The sequence below is a fragment of the Leucoraja erinacea genome, chromosome 10 (genome assembly GCF_028641065.1).
Source record: "Leucoraja erinacea ecotype New England chromosome 10, Leri_hhj_1, whole genome shotgun sequence".
NCBI lineage: Eukaryota > Metazoa > Chordata > Chondrichthyes > Rajiformes > Rajidae > Leucoraja > Leucoraja erinaceus.
The window spans coordinates 39,039,014-39,063,551 of NC_073386.1; the positions used below are offsets into that span (position 1 = coordinate 39,039,014).

The window sequence follows — 24,538 nt, forward strand, 5'->3', positions numbered from 1 at the left end:
AATTTCTCCAGCTGATGACAAACCAAAAACGAATCCTGAAAGCTTACTTGGTTTCTGTACTGACAATAAATGTCATCTATGTATACTTTACATCTTCCTTTCAAAATCCATATTTTTGTGCGTGATTTCAAAATTTCACGTGGACAACCAATTTTAATTACTCTATGGAATGCATTGGTCAGCCATCTGTTGGCGGTGACTGTGTCTAAAAAAATAAAAGTATGGATGGAGATGTGTAATTGATAAAAATGGGTGCACAGAATTGCGCGAAGAATAATAAATGACTGGAAAAACTTAATGTAATGTAAATACTGCAAAGTTGAAAATTCAGGAAACCCTACCAGTACATCACCTACAGTGTCCTCCATAATGTTTGGGACAAAGACCCATCGTTTATTTATATGCCTCTCTACTCCACAATTCGAGATTTGTAATAGAAAAGATCACATGTGGTTAAAGTGCACATTGTCAGATTTTATTAAAGGCCATTTTTTTATACATTTTGGTTTCACCATGTAGAAATTACAGCAGTGTTTATACATAGTCCCCCCCATTTCAGGACACCATAATGTTTGGGACACATCACTTCACAGGCATTTGTAATTGCTCAAGTGTGTTTAATTGTCTCCTTAATGCAGGTATAAGAGAGCTCTCAACACCTAGTCTTTCCTCCAGTTTTTCCATCACCTTTGAAAACTTTTATTGCTGTTGATCAACACGAGGACCAAAGTTGTGCCAATGAAAGTCAAAGAAGCCATTATGAGACTGAGAAACAAGAATAAAACTGTTGAAGTCATAAGCCAAACCTTCGGCTGACCAAAATCAACTCTGTGGAACATCATTAAGAAGAAAGAGAGTACTGGTGAGCTCACTAATTGCAAAGGGATGGCAGGCCAAGGAAGACCTCTACAGCTGATGACAGAAAAATTCTCTCTATAATAAAGAAAAATCCCATAACACCTTTTCGACAGATCAGAAACACTCTTCAGGTGTGGAGTTATCAATGACCACTGTCCGCAGAAGACATCATGAACAGAAATACAGAGGCTACAGTGCAAGATGCAAACCACCGGTTAGCTGCAAAAATAGGATGGCCAGGTTACAGTTTGCCAAAAAGTACTTAAAAGAACAACCACCGTACTGGAAAAAGGTCTTGTGGACAGATGAGATGAAGATTAGCTTATATCAGAGTGATGACAAGAGCAACATGTAGAGGAGCGTTGCTGCCTAAGATCCAAAGCATACTGCCTCATCTGTGAAACAGTGGTGGGGGTGTTATGGCCTGGGCATGTATGGCTGCTGAAGGTACTGGCTCACTTATCTTCATTGATGATACAACTGCTGATGGTAGTAGCATAGTGAGTTCTGAAGTGTATAGACACATCCTAGCTGCTCAAGTTCAAACAAATGACTCAAAACTCATTGGCCGGCGGTTAACTCTACAGCAAGACAATGATCCCAAACATACTGCTAAAGTACCAAATAAGTTTTTCAAAGATAAAAAATGGTCAATTCTTTTGTGACCGAGTCAGTCACCCGATCTGAACACAATTGAGCATGTCTTTTATATGCTGAAGGGAAAACTGAAGGAGACTAGCCTCACAACAAGCATAAGCTCAAGATGGCTGCAATACAGGCCTGGCAGAGCATTACCAGAGAAGACACCCAGCAACTGGAGATGTCCATGATTCACAGACATCAAGCAGTCTGCATGCAAAGGATATGCAACAAAATACTAAACATGACTACTTTCATTTACATGACATTGCTGTATCCCAAACATTATGGTGCCCTGAAATGTGGGGACTATGTAAACACTGCTGTAATTTCTACAAGGTGAAACCAAAATGTATAAAAATGGCCTTTATTAAAATCTGACTCTGCACTTTAACCACATGTGATTTTTTTTTCTATTACAAATCTCAAATTGTGGAATATAGACGCAAATAAATAAATGATGGGTATTTGTCCCAAACATTATGGAGGGCAATGTATTTTTTTTCTTTCCTGTCTCAACTTCTGAAGCAGTATAGATGTAATTCTCAGCATTATCAACAATGTTCATTATAGAGTTCAAGGGTGGATACAATCTCATGACGGAAAGTTTTCAACAATTGAAGTTGCAGCACATGAAAATAAAACTGAAACTATTTAAGCAATTAATCTAATATTCATGCCATTCGTAATCATGTTGACACGCATGAAACATTTTTGGAGGACATCCCTTCAACTTATGAACTGAATCTGATGCTCACTGTCTGGTTTCTGCCAACCCTGTTGACTGCTATTAGATTTGATGGAGCTGTGCTCATCCAGGCAACGTGACAAATATTCCACCAAACTCTTAACAGGAAGCACAAAAGGCTGAGGAAATCTGCGCACCAAGTATCAAACTCTGTGGACTGGCTGTTGTCATTGAATTTTTGTGGTACGATGATTCAGTGGAAAAGAGAGTGGGGGAGGGAAGAGAAGATAGAGGAGAGGAAGGGAGGAGTAAGAAAAACAGGAAAGGAGAAGGAAACTGCAATGAGCGGGAAACTGCAATAATTGGGAGAAGGAATAACAAATGCAGGGTTGTCAAGAGTTCTAAATTGAACTGGACACCTCATAATTAGAACCACAGAATGTGTTTTCATAATTACGGGCTGCATGTTTAAGATGATTCTGAGAAGAATTTCTTCTTTCGGGATTGTGAATCTTTAATATTCTCTACCCTAGAGCTCCATGGAATTTATTAAATACATTTCTGAACACTAAGACAATCCAGGATTATGGGAATCAGACCAAAATACCTCAGGCATGATCTCATTAATTACTGGACCATGAATAAGTCTACAGGACTTACACTCTTATGCATAATCTTTTACATTCTTACCACTGCACACTAGCTAGATTTTCCACAGACATTCATATCCCTAGATCAGAATATCACGTTACTAGTGAAAAAGAATAAAATAGCCGAAAGGTATAATTATCTTTACTTTAAGAAGTTATCATAAGATCTTAAAGGATAGGAGCAGAATTAGGCCATTCGGCCCATCAAGTCTACTCTGCCATTCAAACATGGCTGATCTATCTGTCCCTCCTAACCCCATTCAGCTTTCTCCCCATAACCCCTGACACCAGTACTAATCAAGAATCTATCTCTGCCGTAAAAATATCAATTGACTTGGGCTTCATAGCCTTCTGTGGCAAAGAATTCCCCAGGTTCACCACCCTCTGACTAAAGAAATTTCTCCTCATCTCCATCCTAAAGGAACTTCCTTTAATTCTGAGCCTATGACCTCTAGTCCTAGATTCTTCCACTAGTGGAAACCTCCTCTCCACATCCATTCTATCCAATTCTTTCGCTATTCGACTGTTAGTGATTGTTAAGTCATATATCAGAGATGAACATAAATGCTCTTCATCCTTCTTACAAAAAGGGACACAGTAGGTTAAAATGAATTATATAGCAGTCAGAATGAAAGACTCAACTTGAGTAATCTTAAGTAAAATATTTGTGGAACTGGAGGCCACTGATTGTTTAACAATGCATCCAGATTTTATTTTTGAATATCAGAAGAAAAGATTTAATTGCTTGCAGGCTTTGGAAGGCTAGACGTCTGACCTTGGAGTTTTCTGGGGATCTGCAGCCTTACTGAGGCATTTAAGGTTTGTGTGGCCACGGTTCAAAGCTACTATTCCAAAGCATTCTTTCATTTTATTATGGAAACAAGGACTCTTTGTATTGGCGTGACTGAATAAACTAATATTCAAATGTGGACTAATACAGTGCTTTATTTCTGCCGTGTTAGAAATCATAAAATAATAAGCAAAAATGTATAGGGTGTGGCTGTAGACTTTTCAAACGAAACATGCAGGGATTGAGTATCCAGTTGTTTCTGAAATTATTTTGCAGAGTTAAAAAGTATATACAGTGAAGCCAAAGCAGATTACTAGAGTGATGGAAATCTAAAATAAAAGCATTGAGTGTTGGAAGTAAACACAATTCCAGGCAGCATGAATGGAGAGAGTATCAAAACCAATATTTCTAATCACTGATTCTTTTTCAGAATAGTGATCTGATGAAAGTCCATTGACTTGAACTAGTATCTTTGATATCTGGTGTTTCTCATGTTTTCTATTTTTATTGTATACTAGACCATGTGCAGACTCGATGGGTCTGCTCCCCCAACACATTATTCCACCACTCACCCGTTTCCCCCAATGCAACCCGTTCCCCCAACGCAATATTCCACCTCCCACGCGTAGTCCCCCAACTGCGCAGGCGCGGCTCATTTCTCCTCATCCTGCAGCACTCCCTCCTCCTCCTCCACTTCACCCTCTCTCTTCAATCCCTAGAGAGGGAGCGGGGGTACAGGGGGAGGGGGATGGGGGGTAGAGATGGAGGGGGGGGGGGTAGAAAGGGAGCGGAGTAGAGGGGGGGATGGGGTGGGGGTATAGAGGTAGAGGGAGGGGGAGGGGAAGGGGCAGAGAGTAAGAGGGGGGGAGTAGAGAGTAAGGGTAGGGGATGTGGTAGAGAAGGAGAGGGGCAGAGAAGGAGGGTGTGGAGAGAGAGAGAGATAGAGGGAGGGGGTAGAGTAAAAGGGAGGGAGGGTAGAGAGGATGAGGGAGGGGGTAGAGACGGTGGGAGTTAAGGTAGATAGGGAGGGGGGAGGGAGGGTAGAGAGAGAGGGAATGTAGACATGTAAACTACCCTCCCTACCCCCTCCTCTCCTTTAATCCCCCCCATTCCCCCTCCTCACCTCCCCAGTGGCCCCATCGTCGTGAGGCCTCACCGCTGCGGTCTCGATGCCTCCTTGATGGCCACGTAAAACCCCAGCCGGGACGTTGCGGGAAGAAGTCCGGATTGGAAAAAGCGGATCGTTAATTTAAATGCGGCCTTCCCCTGACGTCACTGGAAGCTGGTGGCCGGCCCCCCCCCCCCCCCCCTCCCCTTTGTGACGTCACTCGAAGTGGGTTGAAGGACGTTTGCCATTTACAAACTTGGTTTTAGCTATTTTTAAAACACCATAACTTGTGAAAAAAAAGCATGAAATGTGAAATGAAGCAGTTTATTTTGTCGATGGGGTTAATGTGAGCAATAATCTGTAAAGATTTCAACTGTAGAGTGTAACGTTTTGACGAAGGTAGAATAACACACACACACACGCACACACACTGAGACTTTTAATAAGTACTAGACGAAGTGGGACTCGTAGGGTCCCGTCCCCAATTGGGGGGGGGGGGCGTATGGCGTCACAGGGGAGGGCTGGTCCACAAACACAAACCACTCGCCCATTGGTCCCAATACTCACCACTCCCTAGAGAGGAAGGGGAGGTAGAGAGGGAGGGGGGTTAGAGAGGGAGGCGGGATAGAGAGGGACGGATGTTAGAGAGGGAGGGGCGGTAGAGAGGGAGGGTGGGGAAGAGAGGGAGGCGGCGGGGTAGAGAGGGGGGGGGGTAGAGGGGAAGGGGGTAGACACAGAGAGGGAGGGAGAGGGGGTAGAGAGGGAGGGGAGGATGGTGGAGAGGGTGGTAGCTCGGCCGCCGCCTGGGCTACAGTCCAGGCCCAGGCTCGTCCTTGGTTCCAGCGGCAGACTCCAGCCATCAGCTCGGCCGCCGTCTGGGCTCCCGTGCAGGTTCCAATTTCACTGTCCTTCACCCTGGACCCAGGCTCATCCTTGGGGCCTGCGGCGGGTTCTTTAGAGAGGGGGGGGGGGTACAAAGGGAGGGGCAGCAGAGAGGGGGGTGAGTAGCGAGGGAGGGAGGGGGAGGAGGGAGGGGGGAAGGGGTGGAGAGGGAGGGGAGTAGAGAGGGAGAGGGGCAGAGAGGGGGGAGGTAAGAGACCCTACCCCATCTCCTCCTCCTCATTTCCCTCATCCTCCTCCCCTCACTCCCATTCCTAGCTCGAGGACCTACCCAGGTCATAGACCAGCGCCAGGGCCTGGAACTCGGCCTGGTTCTCGTACTCGACCCGACCCTGGCTGTAGACCCATGCTCGTCCTTGGTTCCAGCGGCAAACTTCAGCCGTAAGCCCGGCCGCTACCTGGGCTCCAGTCCAGGCCCAGGCTCGTCCTTGGTTCCAGCAGCGGCTTCTTTCTCGGCCCCATCTCACTCCAGCTCGAGCACCAGGCTCGGCCCCAGCCAGGGCCCGCGGTACCACCCTCACCACCAGATGTTGGACGTCGGTAGCCACCGCACGACAGCTGGAGTGACCCTCCCTCCCGGAGTGTCTCGTCCTGCCTTGCGAGTGCATTGTGACGTCATTCGGGTGCGCTGTAATGTCCCTTCCTCCCGGAGTCTCCCGTCCTGCCCTGCGAGTCCATTGTGAAGTCACTCGGGGTTTTTTTTCAAATTAGTGAGTTTTCGGGCTGTTTTTAAAACTTTAAATGATTAAAAAGTTCGGAAATATAGGTGGGAATGGGATGGTAAGATGTTTATCGTCTCGACGGGAAAAATGTGAGTAGAATGTGTGTAAATGGGAAGACTGTGGCCTAGTGTTTGGAAGAAAATAGGAATTAACCAGATTGTGCCCAGATCACACACACACACACACTTACATATACATACACACAAACAAGAGAAGAGTTTTAGTAAGTTACTAGACCAATGGCAGACCCGTTGGGTCTGTTCCCCCAACGCAGCCGTTCCCTACCCGTAGCAGTTCCCTACCCGCAGCCCCCACGGGAGACGTGGTCCTCGAACTGAAGCCGTTCTTGAAAGGCCGAATTAAATGGCGTCTCTTGAGGTTGAAATGCGGGTGCCAGCAGGAGGCACCAAAATGAGTGAGTGGGGTGGGGGTGGGGGGGGAAAGAAGGATTTGATATAAAACGTGTACTTAAAGGTGACGAAATGTAATGAGGAGCGGATTCTTAGAAAGAAAAGCGAAATCTCCACCGAAATGGAAAAGACCTGGGAGATTGAGCGTCTGGATTTGGCGTGGTAGTGAATCAAAGGAAGAAAGTGAAAGGATCCATTCCGATTGGACATCTGCGAGCATCGGCCATTCCGATTGGACATCTGCGAGCATCGGCTGTTCCGATTCGACATCTGCGAGTGTTGGGCACGAATCAAAAACAGAAAGGCAGCCAGTCGTCAGGCACAGAGTTTTATAGATAGATATAGTGGAGTTTGTATTGTGTTTGATTTCATTTTGAGTTTCAATACCCCAACTTGCTGTGTCCCAAAATGATTAATCTAGTTATAGGACAAGAGAGGAAAAGCAGACGTGTTCAGTTCATAAATCTATCTACTTTTTCATTTGGGATATGCTAAGCAAATTAAATTTGCTTTGTTGATCTTGATTTCAGCAATGCGCATCGCTTTAATTAGTTGACTAAGTACTGGAAATCAGAATATGTGTAGTTTTAATAATCATTTATGAAATACCCATAACGAAAAGCATTTGTGTAATATTATCTGAGCATTTCATGTGAGGGGCTGCAGTTAATTGAGGTAATGTCCGCACTTTTTTTTGCAGGTCATAAATGATTGTTGCAGTAATGAACATCATTAATGAGCATAGACACAAAATGCTGGAGTAACTCAGCAGGGCAGGCAGCATCTCTGGAGAGAAGGAATGAGGATGCTGCCTGTCCAGCAGAGTTACTCCAGCTTTTTGTGTCGATCTTCGGTTTAAACCAGCATCTGCAGTTCCTTTCCGACATATTTTGTCTGTTGCACTGCAAAATCACCTCAAAGTATGCCTACTTTGAAGATGTTCTCCGCCTCTCGCCGACGAAAGTTCTGCAAAATTCTCTCTCGCTGCTCCCCCTCTGATTCCTCCTGCTCGCCAACTCTCTTTTTTGCATATCTTTCATTCATTGTTTTATGTTTCGGTATATCATCATCTTTATCTCTCGTTTCCCATTTGTATAACTTTCAGTCTGAAAAGTTTTAATGGATCATTTTATCATGGATTTCAGTTGTAGTGGACTGACCTATCGACAGCTGCCTGCACCATCTATGGACTGAGCAGCCTTCATCGCCGCTTACAGTGTCAGCTACCCGTGCTAACCCCAGCTCATGCTGCTGACCCCGCCACTTAGTGCTTCTGGCTACCCGTGCCATCCCTGCTTTCGTAACCTTCCCTGCTATTTACAGTGTCGGATCTCTGCACCATCCCTGACTTGCGCTGCCACCCCTGCTGCTTTCAACGCTGGCTACCTGTGCCACCTACGGATTTCGCCGTCACCCCGCCTTTGATAGCACTGGTTGTTTGCGCTACCCCCAACTAAGCGCCACCACCACCACTTATTGCACCAGCGGTTCATGCCCCTCTCGGGTCATGCCATCTTATTTGCCGCTTAACCGTATGCTGCCTTCCCTGCCCCTTCTAGTGGTGGCTGATCGTGTCTCCCCCGGCTTGAACCAATGCTTACAGCGCCGGCTGCTCGCACCACTTGCAGGCTGGACCTTCTGCTGTCATTTCTGGCCCACACAGCATCTAACAGGCTGCCACCACCTCACCTGGCCGCCAGCTTACAGGCCGCCGACCCTCACCTGCGCTCCTGCCGTCGACCATTGACTCCGCCTCGCACCCTGCCAACAGCAGGTCAGGGCCACAACTCACCTGAATTCCAGGCCCAGTTTTGGCCTGAGAGTATGAAGGAGGGTCTCGACCCGATATGTCATCTATGTTCTCCAGAGATGGTACCTAACCTGCTGAGTTACTTCAGCACTTTGTGTGCATGATCCAACAACTGTAGTTAATTGTTTCTACTACTTATACAATGATAATGCCTTACTCTGTTACAGAGGACTATCGGCAACAGCAGACATCATTCCCCCCACATGGTTTGTTATAATGAGGGTTTACTGTATTTAAATATCTCTTGACATCCAGAGGCACAATGAGCTAGTAAAATCAAACTAATGGACTGAGAGATTCACTATTCTCACACCTTAAACCTCAATTGGTTGGAATTCGTTATATAACATTTCTTCCACTCTGATCCTCAACACCGTTGATTCTCAAGGTTGTGTGCTCAGTTGGCTGCTCTACTCTCTGTACACCCATGCATTTTTCTCAAGACAAGCAATCTTACTGTGTAATAATTTTGATTTCAGCTGACCAATGTGGAAAGCTGCTCATGTGCTTGTTCCCTGCCAAATACCAAATGTATCTAAATATCCTCAAGACTAACATGCACACTCAAATTGTATCAACTCGAAATGGGAAGAATATAGTTTAGACATTTTCAATTACTACTCTGTATGCACATTCTAATGGAAATACATTTGACAGCATGGAGTCTAGTTTTTGTCAAGACATTGCCTGGGATGTGGGCATGAAATTGCAATATGATCAACTTTTCTATCACTGAATATAGCAGGCAAAGTTGGAGCACATGCATTCAGATGGGGGAGAATTTTTTATGGAAATAAAAACATCTTAAAATTGATGTTAAATAACTTATGGCACTGTAAATTTACATTAACTAGCTTAAGACATTTTTGGAAAAGATATACCTTTTTTTCCAATTTTTTCCCTTGCTCGATCCCTTCTTTTGTTCCCTTGTTATTTTGCCTACTGTTGTTGATTTCAATATATACTGTGCTTTGTTTGTACTGGCAGTTTTATATTTTAAAAAGAAATTTCAATCTGATTGGTAGAACAACTATTCAAATACTTCTGCACATTGTACTAACTGCTTGTGGGTGACTCTTGAGATAAGACACTTGAGATAAATTATCAAAAGGCCCTGGTCATTGCAGCTAAATGGTGACCATTGTTGCTTTACAGCTGATAACAGAAGCTAGGCTGATAATGTTTTCATAAAAGCATTTGTTGGTCATTATTATTTTACTGGTCCCTTGCTTCTTCCAACTTAAAATTGTATTTACCAAATTAGAAATCCAAGAGATAATGAAATCCCAAAATACTTTTTGAAATTACTTCCTTAGTTATCATAGAACTTCATAATGACCAGTGAGCTGAACTGATATACATAATCTTTAGTGAGATGTCCATGTCTGTAAGAAAACCCAGATGTAAACCCAGGTATTGCCTTGGCAATATTCTGTAACCCTGAACCTAAATTTACTTGGTGCACACTAAAAATGTTTTAATCCATATGTAAAGGTTTATATCTTTTTAGTTGTCGATTTATCATTTGAGATGAACTGTCAGCATTAACATCTGTCTTTAATGTTTAGAGATTTCTGGATGAAGATTTAGTTTATTGGAATTCCATTCCATGTGGTTTTAAAATAAAAATCATATTCACATGTAACTGATGATCAGACATTTCAGCTTCAGTGATAAATTGTTTTATTGTCTGAACAAGAGCATCATGCAAAGCATTGCAGTTGCTTTTAATTATTGCACGATCAGTGTGTAAAAGGAAAAAGCTATCATGGCATGAATAAAGTGAAGGATTTGGTAATTCATTTGTGGTAAATAAAGCAGATAGCTTGGCATATAGTAATCACTGCTTTGAATGTTGTAAATTAAACGCATTATTAGTACGGAGTTTCTGTACAATTACCTACCATTATATTAATTATGTAAACCTACCATCGGGCTCTTCAGTAACTGGTGATTCCAAAGTACTGACAGTTGTAGATGAAGGTTCATGCAAGGGTGCTCTGGACCGAAGCCCCCGTTCTCGTGCAAATGCAGGATTTTGATCTCTCTGTATTTCATTACTGCCAAACAAATTGCTCTGTAATTGCCTGCTACGAGGTATATTCTGTGGTACGACTTGTACAAGGGGTGGTGGCTCATGTTCTCTAGGAGTAAGACTACGAATGCATTCCTGCTCCATTTTGGTTATGATCACAGACTGATTATTAACAAGAGTAGATAGTCCTGCATACTTCTTTTCCAATTGTTTATACTTGGTGGCCATTCGCAGAATTTCAGCTGTGGAATTAAGAACTTTGTTCTCCAGCTGTGAAATTTCCAGTGAGTTGTCTCTTTTACGAATAATCTCATGTAGGAGCTGCATATAAAGTTGTGTTACACGTGAATTCATATTCCGACTCTCCTTTCGTAGCAGTTTTACCTCATTCACAATGCCACCATCCACTTCCACTAAGAGCTGAAGGTTTTCAATTTGCCTTTTCTGCTTGGACATAATGTCCTTTAGGTCCTCCACATCCATTCTAGTTATTCCATTATAATCTCTTTCTGGCCCTTTTGAACTGACACAAATTGGACCAGTTATCCTTTGATCTGGGACCAAGAATGTGTAGGAACATTTGTTGCTGCTGTTAGGTGAACGTCTGTTACGGTTATGAATAACGGAATGTTCTGCAACATTGCTTCTGGCTTGAAGTTGTTCCCTCTTGCCTCCTGCTGACATGAGACTGATTAACAACAGACACAAGGTCCAGGTGAATGAATTCATGTTGACTGGGAGAAAGCTGAGAAGAAATCTCTGGTCTCTGAGAAAATTCTGTAAAATTAAATGTTTTATTAGTTTTGTAGTGTAGGTTGAGAAGTAAATAAAATAAGATATAAAATATTCAGAAAAGTTAATTATATTCTGCAAATTCCAATATAATTGCTCATGTGACAATCTTTCAATAATGTGACTAATCTTTTAAATATATTGACACATTTTCTTAAATCTAAAATGCATAAATTGATACATTATTATGATGGACTAATATAATTGAATAATAATTTGGTTAAGAGTTTCACTTAAGTAAAAAATTAAGCACATCACTCATTGAACTATATCCCTAGATCGCCTCAAATTGAACTGAACTGCATGTAAAGGGTATTCATACTGCTGCTATTTACCATACTAAATGTTAGCATTGCCTTTATTTGAAACAATCTTTACTTTCAGAAGCTGTACAACATGGGCTCATGTCAGACAGGGATACAGTCACTTTGTAAAGTATTAATCCTCTGCAATACTTCGATGCAATAGGCCAAAACAAAGTCTGCATTCCATTTTGTGCAACAATCTATTTTTTAATATAATTATTTTTATATAAATACCGTTTGTGCTTATTATTAATATTTGAGTTGGATGGCATATTGCCCAGCTGGTTTACTCTAGGCAAGAGAATTATTCAGTCATACAGGTCTGAGTTTTGATCTTCAAAATCTAATAATTGCTGAAATAATCTCCCTTTAACTTCAGTGATTAACGTTCTTTTGGAAAAAAGAATTCCCCCAAATATTTATGTCAAATGCAGAATAAAATTGCTTAAAAAAGATACGAAATTTTGTTTACATTAATTCCAAAAGGGAATATGACTGCGTCGGTCATGGAGAGTTGATTCCTCCAGCAATTCTTTTTCAACACCTCTTATTGATGCTGTTCAGCAGAGATGTCATATCACTTGCTTATCAGCTTATCAAATAAGGGATGAAATTCCCTGTACAGACGACACCCACATTACAGAAGTTCGGGTAACAGAAATTAGACTACAGAATTCACACATAACTACCAAAAAAATCTGATATTTAATATTTGACAGGGAAGGTTATACTTGAATGCAGGGAGTGCAGTGTTGATTCTTGGGATGGGCCTTTGTCTCATGGGAGAGCTTTTTAGGTACTTGGGCTATCAAAGAATTACTGGTACTAAGAGGTCAAGTATGATCTGGTTTAGTAGACATAAGGGGCCAAATGACTTGCTCCCATTTATATTTCTCATATTCACATGCTGACTGAGATCAAGATCATTTTTATTCTGGATTAAAGTTTAGTTTAGTTTAGAGATACAGCGAGGAATCAGGCCCTTTGGTCCACTGAGTCCACGCCAACCAGCGATCCCCACACACTTACACTATCCTACACACTAGGAACAATTTACAATTTAACCAAGCCAATTAAGCTACAAACCTGTACGTCGTTGGAGTGTGGGGGGAAATCAGCACTCCCGGGGAGAATGTACAAACTGTACAGACAAGCACCAGTACTCAGGATCAAACCCGAGTCTTTGGTGCTGTAAGGCAGCAACTCTACTGCTGCACCACTGCCACCGTAAAGAATTATTTTTTTCTTTATCCTGCAGATTAACTCCACTTTATCTGGGAATAAGTTGAGGTTGAGTTAAAACATTGCATTAAAGAAGATTGAAAATAAGGTTGTAATATTGTTTCAGTCTCACTCGGTCCAAGGCTGCAAAGAAGAGGCAATTGAGGAGAAACTTGCAATGACTTTCCTTTTAATATCTAGCTGAAATTCATTACATAATATCCTTGTAATTGCCATTGAAGAACATGCCTCTTTTTAAGATGGTCAAAATGACTGGATTTCTCAGTTTTTACTCACGTTCTTTCCCCAAAAGTGATCATTAATTCATGCCAGAGGTACTTCTATCCTGCATTTAATTGAAATTTACATATGTTAAGCAATTATGCTAATGTTGCTTATATCATATGATGATGCTTTTATCATTATGCCACAGAGAATGACAGTGGAAGCTGTATCCATGCAAAGTGATTTGTTAAATATACATTAAATTTACCTACTGAGGGTGCAGTTTATGTAGAAATGTTTATATGATTATTAAATATTAAGCATTTTGACAAGATTTTTCAACACTTCTGAATATTTTTTGTGTTGCTCTCTAACATTGCATCATTGGCATGTTAACATGCTGGAACTAATTTGGATGGGGTGAAATAATGTGAGTCACGAGTAAAAACAATACATTAATTGGTTGGTTTAAAAAACAAACTCCTACAGTTTGCTTTTTTAGTAAGTGTATATATTTTCACTGGTGGTTGCAAAATAAGATCAGAAAAATTAGTCAAATGTATTTTTCTTTTGTTTGCAGTGCTGAATACTACTTTAATGTGGAGACCTTGCGTGATTCATAATTAACAGGCAATTATTGGGGGAAGGTGGCTCTATGATTCTAAGGAGACTTTGGAAAATGAGGAGAAATGTTGAAAGGTATAACTGATGCATCAGGAATCCCTTTTTGAACCAATGGCTGACAGCATTAAACCAACAGAAAATTGAACATTTTCCAGTAGAGATTGTTCAATTTTTATTGTTTGCTTTCTTTTGAGGTTAACAAGAAGTACTTTTGCTTCAGTAGTGACCACAAATTCTAAAACACTGGTTAACGTTGAAGCCTAAGGAAAACACTATACATTGGAGAATTGCTACTATTGCTTCACATTATTATACATTATCAGAGAGCTACCTGTGCACCAGGCACGTGCCATCAGGGTAGGCAGTGCCAACCCTGACTAAAATTATAAAATTATAATTATTAAATATAAATAGTAAAGGCACAGGAGAATTATGCCTACTTAAGAGATCGATCTCCAAGGTAGGCATAATTCTCCCGTGCCTTTCATCCGCAGTACATGTAACACGTGAAAGTATGTGCAGCTGACGTGCTGTTGACGCTGCTTCAAGCCTTCAATGAGAACAGTCTATAAAGGCAGCTGAAATTCTGCCTTTGCACCGCTGACTGCGCATGTTTCTTGGCGGGTTTTTCAAACATGGATTGTCATTATCTTAAGAGTATCTTAAGAAACAAAGAGAGAAGAATGGAGTTCGTGTACAAATAATGTGGTAAGTAAAATTCTTTGAGCTACTGTATTTCCCGGCAATGAAGCCGCACCCCCAATTTAGAAACATAGAAAATAGGTGCAGGAGGAGGCCATTCGACCCTTCGAGCCAGCACCGCCATTCATTGTGATCATGGCTGATCGTCCCCAATCAATAACCCGTGCCTGCCTTCTCCCCATATCCCTTGATTCCACTAGCCCCCAGAGCTCTATCTAACTCTCTCTTAAATCCATCCAGTGATTTGGCCTTCACTGCCCTCTGTGGCAAGGAATTCCACAAATTCACAACTCTCTGGGTGAAAAAGTTTTTTCTCACCTCAGTCTTAAATGGCCTTCCCTTTTTTCTAAGACTGTGGCCCCTGGTTCTGGACTAACTCAACATTGGGAACATTTTTCCTGCATCTAGCTTGTCCAGTAATTTTATAATTTTATATGTTTCTACAAGATCCCCCCCCTGCATGCTAACTTCCTGAGTCTAATGAACTGATACACCATGACCCCTTAACAAAGTCCACTGCTATTTTGTATATGTTATTATTTACCGAATGATCACCTGATCACCTCATCTGTGTCAATGGTAATGGATTATAACAACGGTGAAGAGATATTTGCCAGAAAAGTTTAACTTTGGGTAGTTCACAAATGAAAATTTCATAAACATTTTAATTCTGTTTTTGTTTAATTGTTATTTTTTAGTACAATCAAAACAATTGATTATGAGTGCAAGGTAGCCACCATGCATTAAACCTGCTCATGTAATGGACAACCGTGAAGTTTCTTAACCACCACAGTCTCACAAACCTCCATGTGTTAAGCAGGGAAGAATTGTTCAGATGTGGCAAAAACTGCCTACTTCATGACAGGTTTTGCCGTGGGACTTTAAATATCACTTTAAACCATTAGAATTGGTTCTTAACACCTCAATTTGAAGGCTCAATGTCAGGCAGGAAGACTAATGAAGAACTACACTAATGGCAATTTATATTTTCTAAAGTATATCTCAACCTAGAGATTACGTGCTATTTTTATTAACGTTGTTGCATGTTGTCATAATTTCACCATATCTAGCAATGCAAAAGTAATGAAAGTCTGCGAAAATTGTTTTGTATAATTATAATGCTGAAACCAAATAATTAGTAAGATCTAGTTGTATATGTGACTTCACAACAGGCAGTACAAATTTCCCTCTGCTCACCTTAGTAATGACCTGGTAACTAAGCACAATTTTTAAAATGATTTTCTACCAGGATCTCTGTTTGTTTGCTATCGTATGACACTGTTTATTCCTATATCTTAACTGTGAAAGGAAGTAGTTCTTTGCTACAAAGTTAAACACCCCTTAATACCATTATGCTATCTGTAGCTTCAAGCTAACTGACCAGGTTCATAATTTTACATGAAATTTAAAAAATATGTACTCTTTGATAATTTTTGAAATTGAATTAAAAAGTGAGTTACCTAATTGCACCAATCGGAATCAAATTAAGACATACAAATTTGAAGAATCATAGAATATTTAAGAGTGTAGAGAGAAGCTATTGATCCCTCAATTCTCTGCCTTTGCTCACCAAGGCTAATGCAGACCGTCCATGTTCTAACATCAACCTGCATTTTTCTAACTTCAATGATTTATCCAATTCCTGAAATTTGATTTTTAATCTGTCTCCGCCAACAGTTACAAAATTTATTCTTGACACTAATCAAGTTATAGGAAGTTTTCTTCATATAGTTTTGGTACTTCTGCCAATCTACATTACTCTGTCCTCTAAAGATAGGCACAAAATGCTGGAATAACTCAGAGGGACAGGCAGCATCTCCGGAGAGAAAGAATGGGTGACGTTTCAGGTTGAAACCCATCTTCTGTCTCAAGAAAGGTCTCAACCTGAAATGTCACTCATTCCTTCTGTCCTCTGGACCTAATATTGCTTTCACGAATGTCGACGATCCAGTAGCATGGACTGAGGAGGGCCGAAGTCTTAGGTGGCTCACTGAGCAGGTCCTGTCCCTGAAAGTTTACATATCCAGTGAAGTTATGCCCCTGGTTTGCTGAATGCAAAAGCCAGTTGGTTTTGTTTAAATGCTAACATAATTTTTTAAAACCTAGTAAAGTTGAAGTAAATAAAACAATTATTAATAATAAAGCTTTATTTCAGACACAGGTCCATATAACACATAATACAGTATAAGGAGATACAAAAAATACATTAAAAATTGCATATTAGCCTATAAGATATACAAGCTATTGCACCAATGCCATCTTAGCCTAGAAGTGAATCTATAGCAGCTTTTCAGAGGGCTGACTAGGGCTTCAATTATGTGGTTCTCTGACTTGTCCTGGCGACACATAAAACTAAACATCAGCTGTCTTAAGAGTGCCTCACAGGTTGGCACTCTAGTGGACACAAACAATTGACTGGCACTATGCCACGTAGGGACACGAAGCAGCAACCTCATTGCATCATTGTATGCTACCTTGAGCCTCTGCATACTCTTTTTCTTATAGTTAGACCACAATTGAGCAGTATATAACGATGTGATATAGGTTCTGAACAAGGAACACTTCACAGAGTCAGAGCACATAGAAAACTTCCTTATAAGTATATTAGCTTGAAAATAAATTTTACAGCGCTGTCGGTAGAGGTCTTTGTCATCCGTCTAGTCATCGGATATGACGACCTAGGTATTTAATTTCCTCACACACAGTTAGAGGACTGTCTGACAAATAAATGGTCTGAAAAGTTGATTTCCTGTCCTCAGCGCTTCTAACTATCATTATGCGGCTTTTCTTAGCGTTATACTTTATGTCATAATCAAGGCCATACTGAGAGCACACCTTCAACATCTGCTGCAGCCCAGCACTATATGGACAGAGCAGGACCAGGTCGTCTGCATACATAAGATGATTAACAATAGTGTTGCCCACAAGACAGCCAGTTTTTAACCTGATTTAAACTGATTTGATAATTCATCCATATAAACATAAATAAAATAGGAGACAAAATTCCTCCTTGCTGCACTCCGTTACTAACACTAATATTTTTTATATTATGTTTAAATAGTAATATATTAAACTAAAAGCATTTACAAAAAACAATCCTGATTAATTTAAAGAACAGCTTCCTCCTGATCTGCAGAAACAAGATCCCCATTGAAATATCCCCATTAATATAAGAATCAAAATCATTTTCTCCAGCATACATCTTAGGAACCCTCCACAACACTGGGCTCCACCATAGGACTCCAAATGAAATCCAGAGTGGTCTAATGATCTGAAACCTTAACTCTGTTTCTTGCTCCTGAATCATATTGGACCTGTTAAAGTTCCTGCTTTTATTATCAGAGTGAACTAATAGATTAAGCATTCTGAATCTGAAATATCCAGGATTGCTGTGTTTAACAGCACACACGCTCAAGTCAACAAGATCTGACCCATTGAGATCACCAGTTGTAGTATTATTAATTGAGAGAAAACGTTGGCTATGATGTAAAGGGCCTGTCCCACGATGCGAGTTCACCCAAGAGCTCTCCCGAGTTTAAAAAAAAAATCAAACTCGTGGTACCTCATCACGAGTATTTTTTTACTCTTGGAAAATTTTCACACTGTTGAAAAAAACGTCACGAGTTTCCACGTTTCCCGAGTACCTGCCGTTAGCATTACGAGCCGCTACGAGACATCCACGAGCTCCGACGTACCCGCTACGTACATTCTACGTACTTACCACAAATTTGATTTTTTTTTAAAACTTTGGAGAGATCTGGAGTGAACTCGCATCGTGGGACAGGCCCTTTCAGGATTCTTTTCAGTTATAACTTAAAAGTCACCATCTTTTAAGTATACTTTAGATTCTTATAATCGAGTATGGGTGGGGATAGATTAAGTTTTCATTCTTGTTAATTTAAAACAAAAATTTTCAATGTCCTTGCTCTGAGTTTCTTGTCTCCACTTCAAAACTCAGTTTGTTATTTGGCAGATTTATTACATGGTCAATCGCCTCTTCATGCTGCAAATAATTTATCAACATATTAAAAAAAGAAACTTGTTAGATTTTATTTTCTTATTGGTGGTCTCTAGTTCCACTGACATTGGTTGCTCATGAAACCAGATCCTTCGATTTAGTTTTTTTCCTCTGTCCAATATTTGCTTTTTAGAGGGATGGCCCCAAGAGTCGCATCAATGCGCCTCTTCTTAACAAATTAAATATAACATATTTCACGTGAACATCTGTATTTTAACAGAGTAATAACTCTGAAACTAAAGATGAAACTAAATACCTAGCAATAAACTGCATTAGTTTTATCCCCTATCACAGTGAATAATAATGAACAAAAAGGGATTTACACAACAGTTCTTTCGTTTTTATGATCACCTCAATGAAATTAATACTATTTTAAATCCAGGTTATTTTTTAAATAATAGGTTTAAGATAATAGGTACTTTGTCAGTTATTTGCTAAGGGTGGCACTTATAGAGCTGCTGTCTCAGAGATTCAGATATCCAAATTCAATCGTCATTAGGCAGTGTCCATGTGGAATTTACATGTTCTCCCTGTGACAACGTGCTCTTCGTCTAGATGCTCTCATTTTGTCCTGCATCCGAAAGACATGCACGTTTATTAGTTAAATGGGCACTATAAAGGGCCTGTCCCACTTGGCGATTTTTTTCAGCGACTGCCGGCATCATTGACTGACGTATCATGTCACCGTAAAATACACGGCGTCATGATGTATGACGCGGCGTGATGGAGTATGACGCGCGGTGTTTTTCAAGTGTCGCAACCACTTTTTTGTTGCCGCTGGATTTTGAAATGTTTAAAATCTTTTGGCGATACTGATATGACGCTGGCAAAATCGCCAAGTGGGACAGGCCCTTTAATTGCCCGAAGCGTGTGGGCAAGTAGCTAATTTTGTTAATTTGGTTTTTAGCTTTAATAAGTAGACATTGTTCTGCTATTGCATTTCTCAGAAACCTCATGTCATACAAAATCATTTGTGCCATTTGGGAAAAGGGGGTCGGGGACTAGAAAATTTAAATCTGTCAATAGCACAATCTTATTCCCCAGCGGGATTTAAAAAAATAAAGGCTTTTTTATTAACTTAAAGTTTATTTTTGTTACTGCAACCCACAAATACTATCAGCAATAATTTCTATGACCAATTGCAGTGAAATTGATCGACTTCGTTCTTGAGACAATGGTGCCTGTTTACTGCAATAAGGTTATATAAAAACTATTTTTTTCCCCCAAAGTTAGTCTTTTTTTATGCTTGTCACTTCCCAAACTAACTTTCAGGTAGTTCTCCAGTTCCTAATCGCAATGGAGATATAACCAATTCAGCCTGTGTAATACAAATAGCGTTGTTTCATTCATGCATCGCAAAATCATATTTTGCATTATGGAATCAACGCATTATAGCAGAACTACCTTTATGCCACTACAATGGATTTTTTTGGACGTTTTTCTCAAATTGATCAGCCAAACAAAGAAATGCAGTGATAAAATAAGTTTGCACAGTTCTTTTGCATTGTTGCTGGAAGACCTTTGCTCTTGCATGATCATAGAGTCAGAGAGCTATACAGCAAGGAAAGAGGCCCTTGGGGCCCATGTTGTCCATGTCAACAAACTGGCATTCTGGGCTACTCCCATGTGCCTGCATTTGGCCTATCGCTTTCTAAACCCTTCCTATCCGTATATCTATACAAGTATCTTTTGAAAGTCATAATTGTATCTGCTTCCATAGCTTCCTCTGGTAGCTCATTCCAGATATGGATAAGGACTGAGTGACAAAGTTGCCCCCACGGTCCCTCTGAAAACTCTCAACTATCTTAAGCCTATATCCTCTATTTTAAGAATCCTCTACTCTGAGAAAAAGACTGTGGGCGTTCACTTTATCATGCCCTTCATGATCTTGTACATCTCAATAAAGTCACCCTTTAGTGTCCTATGCTCCAAAGAAAAAAGACCCAGCCTACCAGATGTCTTTTGATAAATCATACCCACAAGCCCATGTAACATCTTGGTGAATTGCTTCTGCACCCTTTCCAAATAAATGACATCCTTCCAATAGCTGGGTGACCAGAACTGCACTTAGTACTCCAACTATCATCTCACCAACAACTTGTACGCTGCATCATGATGTCCGAACTTTGCACACAAAACCTTCCCAACGAAGGCAACATGCCAAACACCATCTTCACCACACTGTCCACCTGGCCCGCCACTTTCAGAGAGCCATGCACCTGCACTGATACTAACACCCACATTTCACTATTCTGCAATACCCTGCATACAGTGCCCTCCATAATGTTTGGGCCAAAGACCCATCATTTATTTATTTGCCTCTGTACTCCACAATTTGAGATATGTAATAGAAAAATAATCACATGTGGTTAAAGTGCACATTGTCAGATTTTAATAAAGGCCATTTATATACATTTTGGTATTACCATGTAGAAATTACAGCGATGTTTATACATAGTCCCCCCCATTTCAGGGCACCATTGAGTTTAGGACACAGCAATGTCATGTAAATGAAAGTAGTCATGTTTAGTATATTGTTGCATATCCTTTGCATGCAATGACTGCTTGAAGTCTGCATTCATGGACAACACCAGTTGCTGGGTATTTTCTCTGGTGATGCTCTGCCAGGCCTGTATTGCAGCCATCTTTAGCTTATGCTTGTTGTGGGGGCTAGTCCCCTTCAATTTTCTCTTCAGTATATAAAAGTCATGCTCACTTGGGGTCAGATCGGATGATTGACTTGGCCACTCAAGAATTTACCTTTTTTTTTAAAATTCCTTTGTTGCTTTAGCAGTATGTTTGGGATCATTGTCTTGCTGTAGAATGAACCGTCGCATTTGAGGCATTTGTTTGAACTTGAGCAGATAGGATGTGTCTATACACTTCAGAATTCATTATGCTACTACCATCAGCAGTTGTATCATCAATGAAGAAATGTCATCAGAGTCTCAATTTAATTGTCATTTGGGGTCAGAAATGCCGTTTCGCAGCCATACATTGACTTACAAATAGACCCCAGACACAACAATAATTACATTTTAACATAAACATCCATTGTTTTTTTCTCTCCACTGCACTCTCCTTTGTCAGCTTTAGCAGTATGTTTGGGATCATTGTCTTGCTGTAGAACACCGGGTCTTGAGAGCCCCCGTCGCTCGCAGAGTCCGCGGCCATTCCAGCCGCGCGGGGCAGTGAGGCCCCGCTCCAGGAGCTCTTTCGGGCGGGAGAAGTCGCCGTTGCAGGACTTGAGAAGCGGTCTCCCTCCAGGGAGCCCACGGTGCCGTCGTCCACAGACCCGTCTATACACTCTTCAGAATTCATTATGCTCCTCCACCGCTCCACCCGCAGCAGTTGTATCATCAATGAGTCGAATGTCCCCGGCTTCTTCCTGTTGGAGGGTACCCAGTGCAGGGAGAGATTCAAAAAGTTTCCCCCCCCTCCCACGCCCAGGCCAACATAAATAACAAAAACTACATAAAAACCACAAAAAATAATAAAAACGCGGACAGGCTGCACCGCTGCTGGCCAGAGCCGTTACCTTCAGCAGCCATACACGCCCAGGCCATAACACCCCCACCACTGTGTTTCACAGATAAGGTGGTATGTTTTGCATCTTGGGCAGTTCTGTCTCAACTACATACTTTGCTTTTGCCATCACTCTTATATGTTAACCTTCATCTGTCCACAAGACCTTTTTCCAGAACTGAGGTTCCTCTTTTAAGTACTTCTGGCAAACTGTAACCTGGCCATCCTATTTTTGCGGCTAACCAGTGGTTTGCATCTTGCAGTGTAGCTTCTGTTTTTCTGTTCATGAAGTCTTTTGTGAGCAGTGGTCATTGACAAATCCACAACTGACTCTTGAAGAGTGGTTCTGATCTGTCGGACAGGTGCTTAGGGATTTTTCTTTATTATAGAGAGAATTCTTCTGTCATCAGCTGTGGAGGTCTTCCTTGGCCTGCCAGTCCCTTTGTGATTAATAACCTTACCAGTGCTCTCTTTCTTCTAAATGATGTTCCAAACAGTTGATTTTGGTAAGCCTAAGGTTTGGCTGATGTTAAGTTTCATTCTTGTTTCTCAGTCTCATAATTGCTTCTATGACTTTCATTGGCACAACTTTGGTCCTCATGTTGATAAACAGCAATAAAAGTTTCCAAGGGTGATGGAAAGTGGAGGAAAGACTAGGTGCTGAGAGCTCTCTTATACCTGCATTAAGGACAGTGTTTCCACTTTGAAGGAAATTACCCGAAATTTGGGAAATTCTGGTTGGCTTTGGTTAATTTTAGGAAATTAAATAATTTCATGAAATTTCCTGGCCCGGTAAGCCTTCCCCAACTGCGCATGTGCGACTGCAGCCCCAACTGTGCATGCGCGGAAACCGGATCCACTGCCCGCGCGCAGGGAGACGAGAAGGGGTCCAATCAGGCCCGCGGGATGATTTGCGGAAAATAAATATATTTACGACCATCTGCGCCTGCGCAGTTGGGGGAGGCCCATCAGCCGCGTCACAATTGAAAATGGCACCGGTGATGTGTAGGGACGCCGTATTCCCGTGCATGTTCAGTGGGCTCGGTTTCCATGCGTGCACAGTTGGGGCGGTAGTCACACATGCGCTGTTGGGGAAGGCTTACCAGGCCGGGAAATTCCATCAAATTCCAGGTAATTTAGAATTCTATTTCAGGAAAAATTGTTGAGGTGTGGAAGCACTGATTAAGGAGGCAATTAAACACACCTGAGCAATTACAACGACCTGTGAAGCCATGTGTCCCAAACATTATGGTGCCCTGAAATGGGGGGACAATGTATAAACACAGCTGTAATTTCTACATGGTGAAACCAAAATGTATAAAAATGGCCTTTAATAAAATCTGACAATCTGCACTTTAACCACATGTGTTTAAGAAGGAACTGCAGATGCTGGAAAATCGAAGGTACAGTCTGAAGAAGGGCTTCGGCCCGAAACGATGCCTATTTCCTTCGCTCCATAGATGCTGCTGCATCCGCCGAGTTTCTCCAGCATTTTTGTGTACCTTTAACCACATGTGGTTTTTTCTATTACAAATCCCAAATTGTGGAGTACAGAGGCAAATAAATAAATGATGGGTCTTTGTCCCAAACATTATCTCTCTGTTCTGCAACACTCTCAAGGGCTCCATCATTCATTGCATACAATCTACTGCAATCTGATTCATTTTAGATTTCCTGACCTGTATCAGTGAGTCAATTGGGGACATTATTATAAATTTGGTTATTTTTCCACATACAATTGAATTATTTTATACTGAAAACATGTCATCCATATCCCTACTTCTGTCCCCCCCCCCCCCCCCCCCCCCCCCCCCACCCCACACTAAACGATTATTTGGGGATAAAATCTAATTTAGTTAACAATGCAATCCTAATTATTTTGCATTACATTTTACTCACTATGTTATTTTCTAAAATCAATAATTAAATCAAGTGATATACCTTTAAAGTTGACAGAACTATGATAATAAAGAGGTACATGCAGAAAGCATCAGGACCAGAACTCAAATTGCATTACCAATTCTGTAAGTGTTACGACTGCAATCAGTTTTGTAAATGCTTGTGTTTGACATCTACTCTGCACTGGAATTAATTCCCATTTTGAACAGCAAGCTTAATATATATTCTGAAACTACATTTACCATCCAGGATTTACATGGGTTATTGGTGCTTTACACTTTTAAGGCAATTTCCTTGTCCAACTATTCCATAATTGTATCAAGGCTATTCGTATCACTTTTGTGAACTGCCTTTGTGCAATAAAACATGGCATAAAGACCATCTATATTTTTGAACTATGAAATCTTTGCATTGTCACATTAACTTAATTTTTAATCTTAAGAAGGACTGCAACAGGATAAAATAAAAGGTGAAACTGTTTTCAGTGGTAGGAAGGGTTGGCTGACATTATAGGTAGTATTCACAACTATGAGCAATAATGTTAGAGTTCAAATCCTATTCCAGAAATTTGTACACTTTGGTAAATTTGGTGGAGGCAAACGTGGTGGAATTAGATT

At 41.0% G+C, this 24,538-nt stretch overlaps 2 protein-coding genes across 2 annotated transcripts in view; one reads left to right on the forward strand and one right to left on the reverse strand.

Annotated features, from left to right (window-relative positions):
- ralgps2 (Ral GEF with PH domain and SH3 binding motif 2) overlaps window positions 1–24,538 on the forward strand; it is a 266,842-nt gene that overhangs the window by 128,780 nt on the left and 113,524 nt on the right. The window lies entirely within an intron of this gene.
- Window positions 1–24,538, reverse strand: part of angptl1a (angiopoietin-like 1a) — a 50,741-nt gene that overhangs the window by 23,822 nt on the left and 2,381 nt on the right. The window contains exon 2 of the mRNA XM_055641987.1: window positions 10,505–11,387. Coding sequence (XP_055497962.1) covers window positions 10,505–11,339 — 835 coding nt within the window. The 5' untranslated portion in view covers window positions 11,340–11,387. The remainder of the gene's footprint in view (window positions 1–10,504; window positions 11,388–24,538) is intronic.